Source organism: Alligator mississippiensis, chromosome 1, assembly GCF_030867095.1.
Source record: "Alligator mississippiensis isolate rAllMis1 chromosome 1, rAllMis1, whole genome shotgun sequence".
Taxonomy (NCBI): Eukaryota; Metazoa; Chordata; order Crocodylia; family Alligatoridae; genus Alligator; species Alligator mississippiensis.
In genome coordinates this window covers 206296870-206309239 of record NC_081824.1, presented here as the reverse complement: position 1 = coordinate 206309239, position 12370 = coordinate 206296870, and the positions used below count along the sequence as shown (strand labels likewise).

At 42.4% G+C, this 12370-nt stretch overlaps 1 protein-coding gene across 11 annotated transcripts in view; it reads right to left on the bottom strand.

Annotated features, from left to right (window-relative positions):
• The window catches only part of ACYP2 (acylphosphatase 2), a 159608-nt gene that overhangs the window by 103416 nt on the left and 43822 nt on the right, over positions 1–12370 (bottom strand). For 5 of the 11 annotated variants that reach the window (XR_009457616.1, XR_009457617.1, XR_009457618.1 and 2 more), the window contains exons 2-3: positions 11525–11681; positions 3987–4096 (exon numbers count right to left, since the gene is read on the bottom strand). Coding sequence is in view for 7 of the 11 variants with exons in the window: in XM_059719341.1 (XP_059575324.1) it covers positions 3987–4096; positions 11525–11681 (267 nt within the window). In the remaining 4 variants the exon portion in view is untranslated. Of the gene's footprint in view, positions 1–2522; positions 3507–3986; positions 9481–11524; positions 11682–12370 lie in introns of those variants that run through there. The other 6 variants (XM_019500805.2, XM_006274443.4, XM_059719344.1 and 3 more) reach the window with 5 other exon arrangements.

Genomic DNA, 12370 nt, shown 5'->3' with positions numbered 1-12370 from the left:
AAGTTAATATATTATCACATCTACTATTTTTGTCTTAACCAGAAGGTCTGTTGCCCTTTCATAGAAGGAAATTAGTTTGTTTTGAAATGGTTCACTCTTGACAATTCCATGTTATCTGTTACTTACTTGTTACCTTAAGGGTGCTCTCAAACTGGTTGCTTATTTGTTTTAGTATCTCTCAAAAAATTAGGCCGACTGGCTAATAATTGACTCTTCTCTTCCCGTTTTGAAAATAAATGCTATGTTTGTCCTCTTCCAGTCTTCTGGAATTCCACTTATCTCCACAGAGTTTTGAAAGATAATCATTATCAGCTCTGAGATTGTTTCAACCAGTTCTGCAAGTATTCTAGGGTGAATTTTATCAGGCCCAGGTGATTTTAAAACATTTTACCTAAATACTCTCTAATCTGTTCTTTTCCTATTGTAGTCTGAATTCTTACCCATTATCTCTGGTGCTAATTTTGTTAGACATATTATCAGTTACTCTTCTTAGTAAAAACTGAACAAAATTCAGTAATTGAACAAAATTAAACACTTTAATTTTTTTGGCATCATCTTGTCAGAAGGGGAGGAATACCTAGACTGGCTGGAAGCCAAAAAGAGAGGAAGATGTCACTGCCAGCAATTGCAACTGAAATGTTCAGTTCTCCCTTCTCAAAATGTGTTAAAAAGTCTGAAATGAGTCTGGGATCTTGCAGCTACAGGGTTCATAGAAGGAAGGAAAAACTAATTAAATGGCTTTCAGGGCAGGGGATGAAAAGCCCCAGAGTTCTTGGGGGACCAGGCACCCAAGCCTTTTGTCTGCACTCCACACTTCTTCCAGTAGCATACAGATATTTGGACACTTAACCCATTATTTTTTCTTCTGGTCTCTTTCCTTACCCTATACATAATGATAACTTCCTGTTTTAGGCGCTTGTACAGATCATCAGGGTTTTATATCTGAGCTCTTACCAACAGAGCAAGATAATTTATGCATTTTGAATTAATACACTTTTTAAAACTGACAACAAAGACACACTCTTGCATCGTGTCAAGCTCTACTGAATGCAGCAGAAAAAGAAATTCCCTAGCATTTTTATATGGAGGGGTCTACATAGTAAAGAGAAATGTATAGTGCTAAAGATGCTTGCAATTAACTGAACATTAGTTATTTAATCTAGATATGCATTTATATCCGTATATATAGATAGATATATTATATCTATATATATACACACACACACACACACACATATATCTATACACACGCACCCCCTTCCCCTCTCCCCTCCCCCAGCCCCTATATACATATATAATCTAGATATACAGCTAAGTTTGGTCCAGCATGCTAGTGATGATTTACAATCCAGAATAAAACTCAGCTAAACATCTAGTCAAACTCAGTATATTTGTTATAGAATGGGGGGGCTGGGAGAGGAGGGGGATAGGGGCTCATGGCAGAACCCCCCACACAGCATGGGGCAGCAGAGTGAAGCAGGGATCACCCTCTCCCACCCCGCTGGCAGCATCCGGTGAGTGGAGGCTTTTTTTTTTTTCTGAAGAGTTGGGACACCGGGGCTGGGAACGCGGTCGCAGGATGGGGTTTCATGATAGAGCCCCTCACACAGCGCAGGGCAGTGGGGGCAGCGGGGATTGCCCCCCCTCCGGCAGCAGGCAGTAAGTGCCAGGCTTTTTTTTTTTTTTTTTTAAAGCAGGGACACTGGGGTCGGGTGGGGGCAGCCATTGATGGGGTTGGGAGTGCAGGCAGGGGATGGGGCCTGTTCAATTTGGAGATTTGGGTGATTTGGCAAAGGCTGAATCTCTGAATCAGATTCAGCCAAACCGATTCAGGACAGTGATTCGAATCACCAAATCGAATCACTGTCTCCCGAATCGGCCGAATCTGAAGCGAATACTAAGCACTTCGCACAGGCCTACTAGTTCAGATACACATTTGTTAACCACTCCAGGTGCAATTTTAAAATTATCTATCAGGAAATGCAACATTTTTTTCTTTATATTGCAAAAATAGGACTTAACTTTAATAAAACGGTGTTTATGAAACTATTCCTATAAAAGAAAATGTTGGCAGAATCTACATCCAAAAGTCATTACACATAATGCAGTTGGCAAAGGAAAGCTTTCACCAGTCATCCTTACTGAGCAAATGATACACTGAAAGAGAAACACGTACCCACCCACCCACACCCTACAAAATACACTTGGAAGTTGGCCTGGGAACAACTGAGCTGTTTCCAGGCAGCCCCTCCTCATAGCTATGGCCCTTGCCATATTTCATATTTCCAGGAGTACAAAGCAAACCGCACCCTAGTTTTTAAATCTATCACAGCATTTTTATATTTTTATTTCCTGATGGCAGAGAGTGTCTTTTTGAAAGCCATATATGTTTCAACCTCATCAGATATTTGGTATTAAAATATTTCTGTTTAAAATTATTTAAATAAAAGTTGAACATGAATTCTAGAAAGTTCCTTAGAGTATTGTTCTACAAATCTATTTCAAAAAGTTAAAAATACATTTGCAATGGATAAAGGCTTGATACTGTTTTCATCTGAAAATTCATGATTCTTAGAACACATAAAACAATTAAAAATACAGTTCCCTAGGCATACAATCACAATCTACTAAAGTAGCTCCTTTGTATTTTATGGTTAAAAGCCAAAAAATATCTGTGGTTTTTACTAATTTTTTTACTGCAATTCTCTCACCATTAAAATACCAACAACAATAAATACATATACAATCTAAAACTGAACCTCTAGTCCTGATGCATGACTTATACAGCTATAAGCTTATGGTATAAGCCCTAGGCCTGTGATGTTTCTTAGGATAACTTTTCTTCTACAGAAGACAAAATACATAAAATCATAAACTATTAGACTTCTATAAAACCTCATCATAAGAAAAACAAGTTACAGCATCAACCATGAACAGCTGTACACCTGATGTTTATAAGATCCTAGCAGGTCTGCACTGTGATTTTTTTTTAAGTTTGACATTACTTCTGCTGTTAAGTGTTCACCAGCAGTCTTCACACAAAATTTATGTTTCAATGATGTGAATGTCTTGCAAAAAAATCAGATAACAAAATACAGATGTATGACTGCATGTAGGATGACCCAGAAGGGAGAATAAACTAAGAAATAAAGCCTCATATTTAAGACGCTCTCAATTCTGGAATAAGCAAAAAAAAATGCCAAAAAACTTAATCAGGTGGCACCCTGAAAGGAAACTATCTACCCAAAATGTGCAGTTGACTAGAAAGATTTTGTGGTAAGTTTCATGTATATGGAAAATAAGAAGCACACACGCATGGCTGTTTTCTATAGAAAAAAGCCCTACAGCAGCTGATACAATACAGGGTAGTACAAAGCCACAGCCATTCTTCAGAATTTAAATCCGTTACCTGCGGAACTAATACAGTTATGAACTAAAATTAATTACCTTGTGTCAACTTGTGCTGGTGGTTGCCATCTTGCTAGAAAATGATGTAATTTACAGCACTAGGGTACAGAAACTCTATGAAAGAGATTGCTCCATAACAACCATGGTTCCTAGCTAGATAGAAATCCACCCCTTATAGGACAGTGTGACAGAAAATCTTTGCTACCACAAACACCATTTACACTCATTCTATACCCTGGCACAGCTAGCCGTATTTTCCTGATATTGCTACTTCCACCTCCTGTTAATTTTTGTCTCTATCAGAGCATCCTTTCATTAGTGTTTTGTTATAATGTAGTCTCTTCTCTGCTTTCTGTTCATTGAATATTCCTGTTTGCTACCCTTGCAGTTCTCCCACACACCAAAAGGCAAACTGTTGCTTAAAGCATCAGTGACAAGTTTTGTAAACATTAATTTATTACTACAGCAATATGTTATTGATATACAAAAAAGTATCTTTTAAATTGTTTCTCAACCCCCCTCCCCACCACAAACTTAACAGATAACTAAGGTTAACACACTGGCACTGAAGTACTTACATTGCATTTACTTTATCTTCTGGGCCCTGAACTTGGCCAGTCACTGTTCCTTGTCTGGTATTTTTAACCCAGCCAACTACTCCTAATTTTCTTGCTTCATCTTCTGTGTACTGAATTGGGGGAAAAAAGACAAAAGGTCACCAGCATATTCAGTACCCACAGTTAGCATACAGAAAATGTACACAACATATTTAAGACTGAAGTTTCATTTTCACAGCTTGCTTAAGACCTACTCTTTTTTCAGGATGCCATATTTTTCCTGCTAGTTTTGAACATGCAGAATCAGCTAGTTTTTAAACATGAAAGCATGTAATCAGTTTATTATGACATTTTTCTTTACTGGCTATACTGTTGCAATAATGCAAGTAGCAGGATAACTTCTTTCTGATGGCTTTCTCTTACGTTTAAAACTTTTGTAATGCAAGAGCTTCATTTGGGGGGAGGGACGAAAAGACCTACTTTTTCTGTGTAAAGAATTTTCAGCCTATATTATTCATGCAGAGGTCAAGGGTGTGGCTCCATCACCCCAGACAATTCAGTTCAAAGAAACGGCTACAAAACTTTCATGTGTGGCACCTGGGGGTTAGAAAAAAACAAGCTTCTTTTGGAAAGGCACTTCTGGACCCGCTATCTTTAAAGGAGCTATGACATTCTATCTTCAAGCAAACCAAATGTCAAAATAACTAGCAAATTCTCTCCAGAGATGAGCAAAGAATAAAAAACGAAACCACTTCATTTAAAGAAGAGAAGACTGTACCAGCAATTAAAGACTTCTTTACACCTTACTCCCTGTAGTTCCCAGTTTACCCCTTTACACCTTACTACCTGTAGTTCCCAGCTCTCTAAAGGATTCCTTCATATGAAAGTGCCTCTGGAGCTGCCCCCTTTTACATCAACCTATCCTCTGTTCTCTCATATTTCCCTCTCTGCATTAGATATGGTGAGGAGGTTGGTTTTCTCCTTCCTTTTCTGCTCTTTGCAGCCCATTTCTCTATTGTCACCTCTTTTTCCTCTTCTGAACAGTCTGACTCTTCCTTCTATCCCCCTTCACATTCATCCACACAATGTCATTTACTGTTAACCCATCTCTTCCTCATCAGCCTTCCTCTTTGATTTGGTCTCCAGATCTCTCCCCCACACCTTGCAAGCTCATCCTCAGTGATGAACGTGTTAATACTGTTTAGCTGCATGTTTGCTCACCCTAGCCTCTTTACTGACCTGCACTCCCTGTTCGATACTCCCATTCAAAAAAAGGGCCCTTTGCTTGACTTGGCCTTCATCAAGCACTGCTTGCTCTCTAATCTGTCTACTGTTGTGTTCTCTCTCTATAACCATTACCTGGTTACTTTCAGCTGCCTCCTTCCTGTTGCTTGGCCTTTCAGTGTGTGCCTGCCTTGTCTCGAGGAGGCGATCTCATGCCACTTTGGAGTGCATACCCGGGATTGGCCGCTGCATTTGTTCCAGCGGTCTCAGAGAGGGTCCACGATTTCCCTGGGGGGAACCCAGAAACTTTCCTGCCACGACTTTGATCTTGCTTTCAGTGGTGGGGCCCCCTCCTGTGGTCTCTCTTGGATCGGTCGCACTCCCTGGTGGGTATCCGTGGGACTCCACCTCCCCTACACCCCATCCATGCGCCAGCGTCTAGGATGGCCACTTGACGGTTCGATGGCTCACCCTCTGGTGTCAACTCCTGTTCTCTCCTCATTGGCTGGGCTACAGATGACCTCTCCCAGCCCTACGTCTCTTTAGGACGTTAAGCCATCCTTGCTCTTCCGCCGGGTCTTTCATTATAGCTCAGCTGCCTGCTGTGCTATCCCGGCCACTCCTAACCCTGGAGCGCTGCCCGTATCTCTGACCCTCATCTCAGGTTCCTTCCAGGCAATCCCCCAAAGTAAAAGAAAAAGAAGAAATTAAGAGAAAGGATAAGGAGGTAGGGCTTTGGCCCATCCCCACTCACTGGCCTGGCATCTGTGGCTCCTGCAGTCCCTCAACGTGGACCCCCCCAATGGGTCCATCCCCAGATCTCTTGAAAGTTGTTGGCACCGCCTGTGCCCAGCACGGGAAGCACTTCTGCTGCCTGCTCCCAGCAGTCCCTCTCCCGCTGTCTTCTTGGAGCCAGCTTTTATTTTGTCCCGGTGGCATCATGGGATGACGGCATCCACCCACGCTGCTTTTATTTGGAGATAAACACGGCTCAAAAACCTAGCGGGTGCTCTGTGCCGACATGGCTCACCCGTCTCTTCCCAGCCTGAAATAGGTAAGTTCGCCCTGGCTTCAGGGCTTTTCTTGCAGGGATGGGCTGTCTCCATCCCAGGTCCTGTCACGGAGGGGTCTCTTGTGCCCCTGTTTCCATCCCCCTGGGACATATTATTATTATTTGCTCTCATCCTTCTTTTGTTGATGTATGCCTGTGGATACTCACCATATTTCATTCTCTTCCACCTCAATGTTCATCTACCTAGCTCCCAGCCCTGGTTCACTCCAAACATCCATTTCTATTCATATGCAGTAAAATATAATGACTGTGAAACTCAATCTGAACTAGGCCTACTCACAAAAGTTAAAATATAAAATATTGATGACAACTGCACAGTGCAAGAGGATGTAAGTTTGCGGCTGGACCTTCTGAAAAGAAATAATGAAGCATCACTTCCAGCTTATCTTACTATATGATGATTTTAAACAGGCTCCTTTGTCTGGTATGTAACTGTGTGAAATATTTATCCTTGATTAATTAGTATAGTAAATATTTCTTTGCAGTTAACTCATGTTTGTGTGTAGAGACATTTTCCATACGGGCTTTGATTTACTCGTTTTAACTCAATGGTTCCCTTGATCTTTGAAGGATGACTCCTCAAAAACCTTAGGTTTTTCCTGGTTGTTAATCAATTCCTTGATAGGTTCCAACTTAATAGAAATTGATAGCCTCTTGTTACTTAGGAAGGTAATTCAATCAAAATTGGGACTTTCTGATAACCAATAATGAATAGTTTGATTAACAGGATTTTCCTGTTATTTATTGCTCTGGATGCTCTCTTGATTTACACAACTACAAGAATGCTTTGAAGATGCTAAGTTGAAGGATGTAAAAGAGGAATGAAGCAGCTAACAGGGCGCGCATCAAGAATGAGAAATCATTCTAGCAAAAGCTGCTACTGCGCCCAGCTGATTTTCTGGTGAACAAATCCATACCTTGAGAAGCTGACAAGACTGAGACTGCCTCTTTGCCGGTATTGGTGAGATACTATCACTTTTATAGATAAATAGACTTTGCTTTGCTATAGGCTCATTTAAAGTGAACACCTGTAGTAAATAAAGCCTTTCTGTCATTCATCGAACGAGTCATCTTGTCAATCCTTTATACACTAGTCCTGAATCTCATTCCATGACTTAACAAAATCCCGTGACTAGATACTTGTTCCCAGACAATTCTTCTGGCCGAATTAAATCTCAGACTCCTTCTCTGGCATTCCTTTGTGGATAGCTAGCTAATAGAGAGGTCTTATAGAGAGGTCTTCAACAAGGCTAATAGAGAGGTCTTAATTGCTCCCCAATCCCTCTCCATCAGTTCTTTTCTCAGTGACTGTGGCCATCACCATCCTGCCCGTCTCACAGGCCTATACCTTGGGCATCATCATTGACTCGGATGAGTCTCTAGGCCTTCATATCCAAACTAATATTGCAGTTTTTTTCAGCATAACGTCTCAAAGAGACAGAGCCCTCCTTCCTTCTATCCAGAAAACTAAAACTCTCATCCAGACTCTCACAGAAGCTTTTCTCTCAGCTACTGCAACATCCTTTTCTCTGGCCTTGAAAAATCTAATCTTGTCCCAAATGAACAGTTCCATTTAGAATGCTGCTGCAAAGACCATTTCCTTTGCTCATCACTTTGACTGGTACCTCTCTTTCTGCATCCCTCCCCCTTTCTGGATCATGAGATGAATAGCTTCTTGTCTTCACTTTTTCAAAAACCTCCACTATTGTAATCTCTTATTCACTATGAAGTAATTGACTCCATCCTCAATCAGCTCAAGAAGCATGTCTGCAGTGCTCACCTGATAACTTTTCAAACACCTTCAAATTTTCACCCATGCTGTTCAAGATTCTTGGAAGCCGCTCCCCATAAATATCTCCAGTTATGTCATTTTTATCCTTCAAATTGCTCTTTAAAGCTCATCTCTTCTGTGTTAAGTTAGGCCACTGATATGACAAAACTACTATCATGCTCAACAATATGATCTCATTTAACACATAACCCTCCATCCACCTCTAATCCATTTTACAGTTAGATTGGAAGGCCTTTAGGGCAAGGATCATTTTTTTGTTCTGTGTGTATACAGCACCTATCACAATGGGGTCCTTGTCCATGACCAGGGCTCCCAGGTTCTACGGTAGTACAAACTACTGGTCTCAATAAAAGAGCTTGAAGTCCAGTTAACTGTTCTGTTCTTGCATATGGCTCTTCTTACAGAATCACAATAAGGCACGCTGGCAGTTTCCCATTTATTTCTTGTGCTGAATTTAGACACTTCAGTGTAATCTCTACTTAAAATTCACCATTCTAAAATATGTGTCTTCATAATAAGAAAGACATACATAATTTTATAGATACCACAGAGAACAGAAAGTTTGTCTCAGAAATTAATTAAAGAATTATTCCACCCAAACACAAAAACTGAAGTATCCAATTCAAGGCACTATTTCTCATATATGTTTTATTTGGATCATAGGTACTTTATCTATTCTGTTTCTTTTTGACCAATTTAGAAAAGATTGTATCTAATGGGTATCTCAGGTTTATAAGCTACATTGCAGAGTATTAAATAGACTCATGGCCAAAAAAATAAACTTTAATTAAGTTTTAAATTGATCTGTTTAAGAGGTTTCTCTCATTTTTTACAGTCTACCCAAGTACTGCAATACCATGCACAGAAGCCATATATGCACATACCCTGATAAAATCTTAAACTGGGGTGGGCAAAATACGGCCTATGAGGCCATTCTATCTGGCCCGTGGAGCCCCTAAACAAATTTTGAAAATTAAAATGTATCTGTCCTTGGTTTCTGTCAAAAATGACAGGAACTAGGGGCAGTAGGACCCAAGGGAATCCTTGGCGGGTTCCTGCAATAGCAGGGCCCACCCAGCCCTGCCCCCCTAGCCGGAAACCTCAGCAGGGGCTTCTGGTCTGGGACCACGTGGCTGCCCCAGCGTGGGAAGCTTAGGTAAGGGGGGGACAAAGGGCAGGGAAGGAGCTGGTGCAGAGCACAGGGAAAAGCACCCCTCCCCCACCCCATAGCCAGCACTTCCTGCTGCAGGTGCTCGCAACCTGCATAGGGCTGTCCAGAGCAGGCACAGGCAGCCCCACATGGGCTGTGAGCGACTGAAGTGCAGGGTGCCGGCCACGGGGCGGGCGAAGGGTCACTTTTCCTATGCTCAACACCAGCTTGTAACCTGGCCCCACACCAGCTCTGGGTGCACCCATTGGGGCTGCACTGGGGCAGCCCCCCTGCTTGCTGTGCTGGGCAGCGTTTGCTGCTGCTGCCTGCCCAGAGTTCACACCACAGTAGGCTGTGGTGAGGCTGTGCTGTCCAGTGCACAAGCTCCGGGCGGGCAGCTGCAGCAAACACTGCCCAGCGTGGCAAGTGGAGGGGGCCACCATGGCACAGCCCCAACGGGTGAGCCCAGAGCCAGCCCGAGGCCCAGCTGGGCAGCAGGGGCGGGTTACAAGCTGGTGTTGAGCGGAGAAAAGTGGCCCCTCGCCTGCCCCGTGGCCAGCGCCCCAAGCTGCAGCCGCTTGCAGCTTGCATGGGACTGCCTGTGCCTGCTCAGGACAGCCCCATGTGGGCTGCAAGCGGCTGCAGAAGGGAGCGCCGGCCATGGGGCAGGTGAGGGGCTGCTTTTCCCTGTGCTCCGCACCAGCTCCTTCCCTGCTGATGAGCAGGGGGTCGGGGCTGTGCACTGCCCCCTACCTGTACTGCGGGGCTGGAGTGGCACTGGGAGTGAGCAGGTGCGCACCGGTGTCCCAGGGCCAGTGCCAGCAGGGCCCAGAGCAGGGCGGCAGGGGTACAGGGTCCCAGCCTGCAGGGGCTCTATGAAGCTGAGCCAGCTCCCTCCTCTTCCTGCTGGTGCAGTCCAGTCTGGCTCCACAGACCCCTGGCAGCCTGCGCCCTGCTCTGGGTCCCACTGGTGCTGGCCCTAGGACATTGGTCCCAAGACAAAGACATTGGTCCCAAGATGTTCACCGGGGGCGGGGCACCTGTCAAGGGGCAGGGCTACCCATGAGGCCCTCGACAGCTTGCCAAATGGGCAAGCGGCCCTTCGCCCAAAATAACTGCCCACCTGTCTTACACCTTTCCCAAGATGCTAAAAGATAAATTCAAGGGCAGTATATAGAGCAGAATAAGACTACCATTCAAAAGACTTAATATGCATTACATTTAAAACACTTGGTCTACTCACGTGCAAAAAAGGCTGCCTGCACAAATTAGCATACTGAAGAACAGTTCCTGTTTAGACACTATAAACACAGTCTCCATGGTTTAGTGTTCTGCTGCATCCATAAGAAGTAATTTGAATTATCTATTTGGTTATATTCACCTGCTGCTGATGGATTGGCTGAAGTGTGAGTGACAGATTTGTTTTTGTTTCCTTATACAAAAACCTCCATACTTACTTCTATGCACTTAAATTTAAAATAGGCATGGAATAATAGACTACTTTCACTTACACAAATAGGTGCACCTCCAACTTGCAAGCTACTAGTAATTTGAAGCAAAGTAATAGCATGCAGTTAGAATGGCAACTCAGCATAGGAGACTATTATATGAGAAGTGATAACAGGAAGTGACCTCCTGCCTAAGCACCTTCTGTAGACTATGGATGACTGGGTAGAGCAAATAATAATCTATACTTCACATATCCATTATACGTTAAGTCTTTCCCTCGTTTCTATCATAATCTATTTCACAATAAATTTATTGAAAAGTTTTAAGCCAAATATTTTAGGTCAGTATCTTCAGAAAATACAGTATTTTAGCTATTGCCATTGTGTGGTGCATGTGTTCTCTTGTTTCTTAGTTTTCTGCCTATCTTTGAACTGTAATGTTCCTGCTGCAAGTTCTGCACTGGTAGAGAAGCTTGGATGGGTACAGAGATCAACACTTCACATCCTACAATTATCAGTTATTATTCATTGGGGGGGATGAAAACGCTGAAACGCTGGGATGATTCTCTTAAATTCTCTAAAGTATTTAAAATAGTACTTGCATTTCCTTCTAGCAATATAATGAGAGCACATATTGCTTCAGAAGCTTATATCAGAACTCCAAAACTAACATTTTCCCCAAGGTCAACACATTATCAGACATTTGTGACATTTAAACTCTGCATGTGTACATGCTGGCAATCCCAGTTAAAGTTTCTAGGTACTATCACAATTAACGTCTATATAAAAAAAGAAAGTCTATTTTAATAGTAGGATAATTATATACCAATTATAAAAAGGATCTCTAATTTTAAAAAACATGCAATACTTAACTGTCCAACTATGGACTGAAAACTGGAAATGCCAACTGGATGGATGCCTGTGTACATTAATAGAGGCCTCTTGCTGTATTTTTAGCACTGGAAATATTATACTGTAGTAAAGCAGAACTGGTACACTGCTTGCTGCCTTACCATTCTGAAACAAACACCTAAAAAAGAATTAAAAGAAAAATAAGTCTAACTCAATTGAAAGAATGAACACTACTCCTCACAGCTCTACCCAATTTTTGTTTCAGTTAACCATGCAACAGAGATTTGCTATGCTCTTTTACCGTGGAACTTTTAAAAGTGATTACACCCAATTATTACACTTCTAAAACATAAAAAAAATAATTCCTTAGGGGTCAGTAAGGGAGGAAGGGAAGGAAGAGGAGGGGAGAAATACATACATACATACGTGTGTGTGTGTGTGTACACACACATACATATACATATACACACACACCCTAAAGACTTAGTTTGACACATTATATATATATATACACATATATATAACACACATATATATATTGACCCTAAAGACTTAGTTTGAGCAAATAAAGAAAATTACTTACCTATAATTAAATTTCTCTGATGACATCCTTCTACAGGATTCTTATTCTAAAGGCGTGGTCTACAATTAAAAGTTCTTCTGGTAGTTAATAATTTTTTGCACATAAAATTTTGACACATTGCCCTGGCGGCTGTGGGGGGCACAGCAGCAGTGGGAGTGTGGTGGCGGGAGCACAACAGCAGTAAGCAGGGGAGCTCTCGCAGACGCCACCAGCACTGTCGGGCAGCGGGAGGATAGGGGGTGGCGAGCAGCAACTGCCTGCGGGCGCTGCCGACAGTGTCAGCA